Raw genomic sequence first — 12,049 nt, forward strand, 5'->3', positions numbered from 1 at the left:
TAACCCGGGCAACCCGATATCCCTTGGTTAGACTGGTGTCAGACTTACTGGCCTCTGACTACCCGTAACGACTGCCAAGGATGTTCAATGACAGCCGGGACCTACAGTTTAACGTGCCATCCGAAACACAGCCAATGGTGTCTAAGATATACTTAGAAAGTACATACAAACTTAGAAAAGTTGCATTGGTACTAGCCTGACCTGGGATCGAACCCGCGCCCTCGTACTTGAGGTTGGTCCTTTACCCACTAGGCCACCACGACTACTAAGTTGGTTCGGCTATATTGACCATAATTTTAATTCTTTTGTAATTAAAAAAATATCCGATTTCTGCCCGATATTTTCCTTATCTATTTTTGTGTCCATTCAGAAATTCGTAGACACAGGTTGTTATTGGCAAAAATCATGACCTGCATTTGTTTCATAATTCTTACAACGTGAAACTTGAAAATATAAGTTTTTATATATTATGCATAGTGTGCATATATTTGTAAAGTGTATTATTTGTTGAAAAAGCTTAGTTACAAGATGATTATGAAACAAAGATTGAAAAATTGAAAGTGCCCATTTCTTTTGACAATCAAAAAAGACACTCCAAAATTAATATAAAAGTCCTCAAACACTTACCCCACACGGGTATATCTTAGTACGGTGCGGTGACGATCATTTGCAGGATTCCTTCCAAACGCTTTATGAGAGTAGGGAGCCGCGGGCGAGTAGGGTGACCATTATTATACTTGTCTAGTTCTCTGGGAGTTTTTAACACAGGACACCTTTTTGATTTTTTATAGGAATAATAAATTTAAACTTACGAAAGTTGTTGTTATTTCATAGTATTTATTTGCATTCCACAACGTATACAGTATAATTGTAAGTATCATTGTGGATCCTGAAGAGCACAGCAAAATAAAATAAATTCTAATACATAACCTAAAAGACATAAAAATCTAATGTGCAATGTTAATTAATTTTCTTCCAAAAATTGCCGATTTCAACATACAGAAAAATGAATAGTTTCTTCTACAATTACATTTTTACAAAATATTAGTATTATTCTAGAAATCAGTTTCTCGTGCTGCATTCCTGATTGCTTCAGTAAGCTTGAAAACCATAAACAGAACAGTTTTATATCAGAAAATAACTTGAAAAAACTATAATCTGAGAAGTGACAATTTATCTAAAATACACTTTGCCAGGACAAAATAATCTTAAGAAATCGAAGCGTGGTCACCGCACACTGCCGCCGGCATCGTCTTGCTCATCTATTGAGCGCTTCCGCTCAGTAGCGCCACTGTGCGATACCCCTTACTGTCTACTGTACCTACTGCAATTATTGAAGTCTTTAGTTATAGTAGCTTTAACACCAGGGGCCACTCGAGTTTTTTTTGACATTCGTTGAAAAAGAAGTCTATGAAAAGTAGTTTGTTATCATTGACGGTAAATCTTTTGGACTCATTTTAATGCAATTTCGCTTGATATTGAGATGGACCCAGCTAAATAATCCCCGAAGGCTTTTATCATAAGGCTAAGCAATGCTTGGTGCGGTCGATCTGTAGATGACTGGTCAATTTTGTGCCATCATTTCATAAAAGTTGTATCAAAAAAGCGTTTTGGCTTCGGCCCTCCAGATATCCGGGACTTTTATAGTCCCGTGGTCTGGTGGAGACATACAAAACAATCGTAGAAGTTAGTTGAATCTTGGTAATGTCCTACTTAATGTTATAAATGTGAAAGTTTGTGAGAATATATGGATGTATGTTTATCATTCTTTCATGCAAAAACGGCTGGGCCGATTTGATTAAAATTTGGTATATAGATAATTGATACCCTGGATTAACACATAAGCTATTTTTTATCAACACACCACGCAGGCGAAGCTGCGGGCGGATGCTATCAAAACTTATAATACGAGAAAATTACGTTCTAAAACAATTGTTGTGACTAAATAAAAACACCGCCAGACGCCTTATACCCCATTCTATTTAATTTCCTTGCACGTCGCACCTAACTTCATGCAGTGCACTGCAGTCCTGGTCTTGGCAGTAAGCCAACCACTGCTATGCAGATGATAATTGATCAACTTTATTGAAAAACTGTCTTTTTTGATTTAGAGCCAAGTTAAATGGGCAGCGAAGAGAATTTTTGGGACGAAATATGGGAGTTCGATTGTTTTTGGAAAGGTTTTAAGCTTAGGGAGGGAAATTAATAGATGTATGGAGAGCAAAATAACTATAGCTATAGCGGAGGTGCCATAATGGAAAATCTCCTAAGAAAGTAGTGCGATAAAATGAGGAAATTGAGGGGACGAGGAACGTTACTGTTTTCGCCCTTATACGCCTTATATGGACCCGAGTATTTTTTGTAAGACCAAAAACCGTTGACAGATGTCTCAAAGAACCCGAAAGCTTCGTTAGTTCACTCATAACTGATCGTTTTGGCCCACCCTACGTAATTGAGCTAGAAGAAGGCGCATGACCTACCTGCATTATGGCATCTCCACTCATCTGTCCTTTCTTCGTGATCATCATCATCATCTCAGCCATAGGACGCCCACTGCTGAACATAGGCCTCCCCCTTAGATCTCTACAGATACCTGTTGGAGGCGACCTGCATCCAGCATCTTCCGGCGACCTTTATAAGGTCGTCTGACCACCTTGTTGGTGGACGTCCTACGCCTTCGTGATCATATCACATTGACATCGTATTTCTTCACTTATAAAGACACAAAAATGAATTCCCAAGCCGCAAATATATAAAAAGTACCTTCAGTTCTCACCCCAAAATCCTATTAATATCAATTATGCCTCGGAAACAGTTTAGCAAATACTGCGATATTGCGCTGTTTGTCAAAAGAGGGGGAAAGTAAGGTTTTCTAATGGCTAATAATGGGGTGTATTTCAATAATTGCCTATTTTGGATTTTTTCTTGTCACAAGTCTAATTTACTACGGGCCTTATTTACATAAAATTGTGAGTTGAATGAAGTTATATTATAACTGCTTATTATAATTACGTTTATACAAGTATCAACAGTCATCATCTGCCTAGCCTTTTCCCAACTATGTTGGAGTCGGCTTCTAGTCTAACCGGATGCAGCTGAGTACCAGTGTTCCACAAGGAGCGACTGCCTGCCTGACCTCCTCGACCAAGTTACCTATGTCACCGGATACCTTTTCACAAGACTGGTTGTCAGATTTTCTAGTGTCTGACTACCCGTAACGACTGTCAAGGATGTTGAAACGACAGCCAGGACCCATAAATTTAACGTGCCTTCCGGAAACTCGGAAGACCTCATATGACAAGACGATCACCCATCCATTAACCGACCGCACCAAGGGTTGCTTACCTTAACATGATAGACCTGATTCAAACCCATATACCTACCAAGTTCACAACCCTGCCTTCTAACCACTGAACCACTAGGAACAGAAATAAATGAGAAAATACTTGTCTAGTACAAGTAATTACAGAACTACTGAAACTTGCTAACAGCTCGACTTGATGGCTTGCAAGACGGTACTGGCGGGGACACAAGTGATTGCAAGTTTTATTTCTTTTTTAGTTTTTGTTTGTTTTATACTGGTTTTTTTTTTTTGTATTTAATTATTTATTTACGATGTACTATCGGGGACACCAATATAGGTTCCTGTTTGCTTAGGTATTCATTAGAAAAAAAAACACTTTCTGGCTTCGCCTTAAATAACCGATATTAAGCTTTTCTAGAAGGTTAAATCTATAAAGGCTTTTTTTTAAGAACGGTGTAGGGAAATAAATATTAATATTACTCCGTTATCAGAATTACAAGTCAATTTTAATCCTCCTGTGGTGCAAATGTAAATTTGAAAAAGTACCTAATAATTAATGAACTTCATTTTGGAAAATTAGCAGTACATAATACCAATAGTAGCCAATTTTCCGCGGCTCCACCCGCATCCTGTAGAAACTACTGCCTATACCTACTTGGATTAAATATTATACATAGAAATATGTGTACAAATTACGAAAGTTTACAACCTTTTATAAATAAACCTGTAATCAAAAACAATGATTGCTTTCAGTTACAAACTAACAATTGCTAAGTTCATTGGCTCCAGTGAAATCGTTCAGTTTATTTCAGTTAACTCGCTATCAAGTTACTGTAACGTTCAAGTTAAATCGGTATAAGTGGTAACTTTATGTTCTGTTATAGTTTTCTAATTCTTTAAATGTCCTTAGTTAGATTGAGCGATTAATGGGCAATTTTCGAAATTGTTGGTAATGTTATAAACTAGCTCTTGCCAGTGGTTTCGTCCGCGTTTCATGGTAAAAGTAGCCTTCGTAGCTTTCGTTGAGAAATACTATCTGATATTGGAATATTTTTTCTGTAATTGGACCAATAGTTCGTGAGATAAGTGCGTTTAAACAAACTATTCGGCTGTATAATCTAGAACTAATATGTATATTAAAGACGAAACATTTTTTATTTATATGTAGAGCATATAAAGTAAATAACAGAGGCTCCGAAACTACTGAACCAATTTGAAAAAAAAAATCTTTCGCTTTTTAAAAGCTGAACTCTTCCCGAGTACCCACGGAAGGAGGGTGAAACCGCGGGAAAACGGCTAGTAGGTAATATTGCATTCTAAACCTAATATCAAATTTCAATCTGCAATCACCAAAGGACAAATAGAGCGGTTATTGTTATCACTACTAATCAAATTCTGGTATATTTTTTTCCTTTATCTAAAGGAAATAAGATCATTTTTAAGTGTATATTTATACAGAGATTTGTTTATTTAATTAAAACATCGAATAAAACAAAATCTAAAACACTTTTCTCGTCACCAGTACCGCAGCAGACGGATATAAATCAATGCAAATACTAAGTTTTAATTAAAATTGTTCCAAGTTAAGTCGTTTCGCGCATCGATAGCTATTCAGAACGATACCTATGTTAAACTAGCTGCATACTATTACTTTACTTGAACATTGTTGTAGGAACTACGTCTATACAAACATATCTATAGGTTCTACATAAGTTGGTAAAGAACCAACCTCTCTAGTATGAGTTTGTTCGATTTCAGTTTAGGCAAGTACCAATGCAACTTCTCTAAGTTTGTATGTACTTTCTTAGTATATATTGGACACCAATGACTGTGTTTCGGATGGCACGTTAAACTGTAGGTCCCGGCTGTCATTGAACATCCTTGGCAGTCGTTACGGGTAGTCAGAAGCCAGTTTACCTGTCACCAGTCTAACCAAGGGGTACTGGGTTGAGGAGATCAGATAAGCAGCCGCTCCTTGTGGCACACTGGTACTTAACGACATCCAGTTAGACTGGAAGCCGACCCCAACATAGTTGGGAAAAGGCTCGGCAGATGTTGATGACCTGTGCATCGGAGAGGCTATGGACTGAAGGAATAGAGAGTGCACCTGTGTCTGCGCAAATGCTCGTGCACTATAATATGTCCTGCGCAGCTGACTGACATCTTAATCACCCTATATGAGTTTGATAGGTAATAAATAGGTAAGTCAGTCAGACTAACCCAGAAAGCATTTAATAACTGGTCTTGTAATATCTTAAAATAAACTATTTACCATCAACAAGACTTAGTAAAACTATACGGAACCAAAATACACAACATTTAAATAAAACTTTAATAAAAATAATAAATGTATGCCAAGACACGTCTGACTACCATTCATAAGTTGTATAATCTGTGGTATATAGGTATAATCCTCTTTTGAAAATACACAGATGTTATATTTAATCTGTATCTTGTCTATGGTGTACACTTGTGAGTTTATTTATGGTGCTTTGAATAAACAATAAGATTAAATTAATTTATTTGATATTTTATATTGGTATTAGCTGTTTAACGTGGTTCCACTCGCGTCCTGAGTGAACTACTTACCGCATCAGGATAAAAAGTAGCTTATGTATTTGTGCCAAATGGTGGACGCATAAGTCTACTAGAGCCTGGGTCTAGACTATTTTGTGTATCATTTTTTTTTAAATCGGTTCTGTAGTTTTGGCGTGAAAGCCAAAGACAGACATAAATGAAAAGTAACTTTTGCAATTACAAAATTGGTAAATATTTACATAGCTAGATTCAAACTCAAACTAGGTATCCTATACAAAGGGTATAGGCTAGTTTAGACTACGAACTATATTCGTACGAAATTCATGTCAATCTGTTCAGCCAATTACACTGCAAAAGCGATTTATAAAGATACCGTCAGTTGCACAAAGCTCCATTAAAGTTAAAGCGACTTTAAAATAGCAGACTTTCCTTGTCAACAAGATATAAAGTCATAGCAATAGATTTAATGAAGCTTTAACTTTAATGGAGCTTTGCGCAACTGACGGAAAGTCTATTAGTTAATTATAATAGATCTTAGGGTATACACGCGTCTGTAAAACAAGGCATATAATTATGTTTTAAAGTACACACAAATATGGTTATTTTCATAAAGAAAGTTAAACACTGTTGTAACAATAAAGCGCACAAAACGCATCTAAAATAAACTGCATTGCGTAAGCAATTACTCTTCGTTCCGAATTGTAAGCACACAGACAACAGGGCAGAAGTTTTAGTACCTATATATAATCATTTTATTTCATTTAGGCCTGTACAAGCACTTATGGTCGTCTAAGATATAAATAAGTTTGATTCTAGTAGTAAATTTTCACACTAAACCTTCTTCATGCATCACTACATATTACTGAAAATTCGTGCAGTCGTTTTTGAATTTATCGCAGATAGACAGCCACGCTGATATAGAGAAGCTAGTGATTATATGGATATTTAGTGATGATGGATTTGTACTTTCTAAGTATACTTATCTTGGATTCCAATGCCTGATTAAGGGTGGAGGAGAAAGAGCTCGAGGAAACCTGGACTATAATGTCTTAAATCACCAACCCGCATTGAGCAAGCGTGGTGATTGACGCTCAATCCTTCTCCCTGTGAGAAATCCCCAATAATTTTAAACATTTTTGGGGCAATAGAAATAAAATGAAAAAGCGATACTTTCATGAAAAAGAAATCATTCTTCAGTCAGACATCAGTATATTCCTATCGTTTAAATATTATAGTTACGACCAAAATTCAACTTAAATAGATCGGGCCGTTTACCTCGAAAGCTACGAAGAATCGTCGGGTATACCATCTTGTCCTTCTGCAATTTACCTGTACACGAAAGCTACATAATAATGATGAATGCGTCTCGCAAAGTGTGCAGTAAGCGAATGACTTATGTTCCATGGCGAAATATTTCACTGACGGGAACCAAACCCACTGACTACTTGATGCCAAACACACATTATTCTTCATCATCAGCCTAACCGACTTAAAAAAACCGGCCAAGTGTGAGTCGCGCACGAAGAGTTCCGTACCAGTAAAAAATCACGTTTGTTGTATGTTAGCCCCCAAAATATTTATTTTATTCTAGTTTTCAATAATTGTTGTAATAGCGGCAACAGAAACACATCATCTGTGAAAATTTCAGCTCTCTAACTATCACGGTTCATGCGATACAGCCTGGCGACAGACGGACGGACGGACGGACGGACAAAGGAGCGAATACAATAGGGTCCCGTTTTACCCTTTGGGTACGGAACCCTAAAAAGGAGGTTCTCAGTTTAACCTGTATGTTTGTGGACGATTATCTCTGACATTGAACATCTTTGGCAGTCGTTACGGGTAGTCAGAAGCCAGAAATTCTGACAACCAGTCTTACCATTTGGCATTGGGTTGCCCGGGTAACTGGGTTGAGGAGGTCAGATAGGCAGTCGCTCCTTGTGGCACACTGGTACTCAGCTGCATGCGGTTAGACTGGAAGCCGACCCTAACATAGTTGGGAAAAGGCTCGGAAAATGATGATATCCCAAGTTTAGCTAAACCGTTTTGATGCGGTCGCAGCTGAGTACCAGTGTGCTTGTCTTCTGCCCAGTTACCCGGGCAACCCAATACCCCTTGTTAAGACTGGTTGTCAGACCTACTGGTTTCTGACTACCCGTAACGACTGCCAAAGATGTTCAAATGACAGCTGGGATCCATTTAACATGCCTTCCGAAACACAGCATTTACTTATGATATTATAAAAATAAGATTTATTCGTACGTGAAATATGATTTTTATAAACAAAAAGGTTTCTTTTGATCTCAAGTTTATTATGGAGATCAAAGAGTAAGTAAATAATAGGGTTCTTTTATTATTGTTATTACCTTTATAATAACTGTCATAGAGTTTTGTCTGGTTAACGCAAAAGGTGCATCGCGGTTATGCAACCTTTTTTGTTTGAAAACAATGAGATATGTTAAAAATAATTTGGCATTTACTAGGCTTTCCAAGATAGCTAGTAAAAAAAAATTTGTTGCCGCTAATATAAAAGATAATAGTAATTTATTCAAAGTAGTATCAAATTCAGCACTTTTGAAGGTAAAAGGTTTAAAAGACAATTTTTCCCAAAACCTCTGAGTACCTGAGCTGAAGAGTTTTTGATTTAAAAGCGCTAATCTCAGGCATGTGGTGCCTGAGATTAGCGCTTTTAAATCAAAAACTCCTTAAGAACCTATTTAAAAAATCTTTCAATGTTAGAAAGCCCATTTATCAAAGTATATAAGCTACTTTTTATCCAGGTGCGTGAAGTAAGTAGTTCCCACTAGCTACGGGTGAGACCGCTGGCAGAAGCTAGTCGATAAATGTAACTAACTACCAAAGAAACGATAGATGGTTGGATTGTGTGAAAGTCGATATGGCTGGAAAGAATGTTACTTGCGAACTTGGCAGATAGAAGAGTATGGAAGAAGACATGCTGCACCGACCACAAAACAAATTGAGACCTAGGAACCTTCTAAATATTTCAAAAACCGGTTATAAAGAAAACTATTAACTTAATAAAAGACTCACATTAAAACATGAATAATAAAATAAAAAACCTATAATAAACAGTGTTGTCCAACGAAAATTTAATTAGTCACTCGATTCCCAAGGCAATAAAAATTAAACTAACGATTATTTCTAATCGAATCAGTTCGATTCTCACATCGACACCGATTGAGGCAATCGTATTGATTATCGAGCGAGGAACTCGATAATTGGTTGCGAGCATAATTACTGTATTTACAAACATTCGAAGTAGTGATGTGAGGATGTCGATTTTGGCTTTTATCGATAGTTTTTAATAGTAATGATTTTCGTGACACAATTTTTATATTTTTTAATGCTTTTGAATGAATTATTTAATATAACAAAATTTAACAATATGTCAAATAAATTGAAATCGAATTAAAAATGTTTTTGTATTAAATGTAATAAGCTGTGCCTTTGTACATTTTTCTTTTCTATTCTTATTCTTGTCTGTGTTTTTATGTGTACATAAACAGTTTAATAAATAAATGAATTAATGTTATTATAGTGTGTTATGAAAGAAAACTTAATACGAAGCGCCTTGTCCAATTTCGAAAATTCTTACACTATTGAACAGCCCATTTACCAAAGAATTCTTCAACCTACTTTTCACCTACCATCTTTCACTAGTTCCCTTCGTACACGAGCAAAACTACAAGAAACACCTAGCATATAATATTATCATATATTACGAGCCAGAGCACTTAGGACATTAGTAGACAGAACAAGTTAAGTGGCACTTACAGGCATTTACGTTCCATTTCACGGTGGCCACAGGGTGCCATATTTACCTTTGTGGAACTAGCTTTTAACAGTGGTTTTGCCTGCGTAGTGGAATTAGAGTCGAGGGAAATTGAATTGGGTCAGTGTCAAAATTTTGATGTTAGTTCAGAAATTTTTCAAAATATTTTGTGTAATTTTTTACTGAATAATCAACTATTTATTTGGTTTAAAAATGACTAAGTACATCAACCGATTTGGCAAAAAATTGGTGGGAAGAATGTACCTTAAAATCATGTAGTATATTTTATTCCTGCCTAGTGCGGGAAGTTGTTCCCTCGGGATGTGGATGAAACTGCGGGGGAAGCTAGTTTACTTATAACAATATTTATTAAAGTTCAATAAAATATATTTTGGTCACATGATAACATTACAATGGTATTAAAGTTCGATTCTCAGCTAATTCAAAAAGTAACGTAACCTTTTAACCTAGCCTTTTTCTACATGAGAAAACTAACTGTAAGCATACAGAAGTGTATGCTGCTGATGGCAACACTAATGTTTACAAGGAAATGTATCGTAAACATCAATCATTAGCTGACATAATGATATCATAAACAGTTTTATGGACACCATAGAAATAATGGGTCCCATTTTATTGTCAATGCTGTGTAAAGCTGTGATTTCTTAATTTGTATCATTCGCCGAGCCTTTTCCCAAACTATGTTGGGGTCGGCTTCCAGTATAACTAAATGCAGCTGAGTATCAGTGTTTTACAAGGAGCGACTGCGTATCTGACCTCCTCAACCCAGTTACCCGGGCAACCGGACACTGACACTACCGTTGGTAAGACTGGCTGTCAGACTTTCGGGCTCCTTACTATTCGTAATTTGGTTGTGACATAGACGGTTACCCATCCAATATTTATTTATTTATTTTACTTTATAAACAAAAACGGCCAAAGCTGAAAAACGTTCACACCCTCGTCTCACAGTACTGAAGACATACCGACAGTATCATCTTCCTATTTAAGATATACATATGTATGCTTGATAGACTCATTCGGCTTCTACTCTGCCACGAATCCCTCCACCTTTGACCATGACTAATTCATTTTATTGTTGTTTTGTTTCAGGGATCTACAAGGCAATAACATCACGATAATATTTCAGAGCGACTTTCAAAATCTGAAGGACTTGAAAACATTGTAAGTATTAAAATACACAATTAAGCATTAGGATTTGTGAGAAATAGTGCTAAATAATAAAACAATATTTTATTTTATTAGTATACCAAATATTTTTATTATGTCTTTAAAGACTTACCTTCGTTACTTCTGTAAATAGAGTTAGGTAATTTATAAAATTTTTATATTTCTAAAATATATTTGTGTTATTTTTAGTTTCTCTTCTCTCTCTAACTTTAGACATTTTTATTTCTTGAAAATTTACCTGAATAAGGTTAAAAAAAATATTTTTTATTCTCTTTTTTATTTTTATTCTACTTTGTAGGTAAGTTGTATTGAATAATTTAGTTTGCAAATACAGTAATAGTTTTAATTTTTGGTGTAAATATGTCATATATTCTTGTATAATATCTATGTATTAAATAAAGACATCTAAAAGGTTTAAAAAAAAACCTAATATAATATTCAATATTTTTCTTCATTATTTTTCAGACAATTATCAGAGAACTTGATCCACACAATTGAGAGGGATGCCTTCTTAGAACTCAACGGCTTAGAACGACTGTAAGTACACACATTTACATAAAATACACATTAATCTTCTCGTGCAAACATTTTAATGGTTTTAGGTATTAAAATTATCCCCTATATTTGTCGAATACTTCGTTATTTAAATTGTTTTTAATCATTTTTGAGTATTTTTTTGAAATCATTAAATGTATGCATGAGATCAAATGACAGTCGTTTCAGCGTTTCTTAACTTTTTAAGGATTAAAAATAAGCAAAACTAGTTAGGATATAATATTTTACAATAAGGAGAAAAATAATTAATAAAAAAAAACAGTTTTTAAAGTTTAATAACCACTACCGAGCGCTCCCGAGCTTACGCACACAAACACAATGTGCATGTACATTTACACACACTACTATGACTCACCCGCTTTCTTGAAATAAATGATCTGTGTTTAAAGATCCATTTACCAATTTTTTTTTTGTAATACTTAAGACCAAGTTCTCTCTTTCCCAAACACAGTTAAGAAACGCTGATACCCCTAAATTTGCATTTACTTACAGGAGACTGAACAATAATCGTCTGGGACATTTACCAGAGGGGCTTTTTTTACGGTTGAGACACCTCCAACGGCTGTGAGTAGCCTGGACTAAGGTCAATGGTGTGGTCCCTGAGGTCCTATGGTTCTTGTTGCCACTTACCACTTACCCCCACGCCCCCTTGTGCGTTTTGGTCAAGT

At 35.8% G+C, this 12,049-nt stretch overlaps 2 protein-coding genes across 2 annotated transcripts in view; both read left to right on the forward strand.

Annotated features, from left to right (window-relative positions):
• Sli (slit) overlaps window positions 1-12,049 on the forward strand; it is a 122,238-nt gene that overhangs the window by 65,178 nt on the left and 45,011 nt on the right. Inside the window, exons 3-5 of the mRNA XM_064042978.1 lie at window positions 10,749-10,820; window positions 11,292-11,363; window positions 11,874-11,945. Of these exons, the coding sequence (XP_063899048.1) occupies window positions 10,749-10,820; window positions 11,292-11,363; window positions 11,874-11,945 (216 nt within the window). The remainder of the gene's footprint in view (window positions 1-10,748; window positions 10,821-11,291; window positions 11,364-11,873; window positions 11,946-12,049) is intronic.
• Window positions 1-12,049, forward strand: part of LOC110380860 (grpE protein homolog, mitochondrial) — a 120,007-nt gene that overhangs the window by 44,018 nt on the left and 63,940 nt on the right. The gene's annotated exons all lie outside the window — the stretch shown is intronic.

The sequence above is a fragment of the Helicoverpa armigera genome, chromosome 30 (genome assembly GCF_030705265.1).
Source record: "Helicoverpa armigera isolate CAAS_96S chromosome 30, ASM3070526v1, whole genome shotgun sequence".
NCBI lineage: Eukaryota > Metazoa > Arthropoda > Insecta > Lepidoptera > Noctuidae > Helicoverpa > Helicoverpa armigera.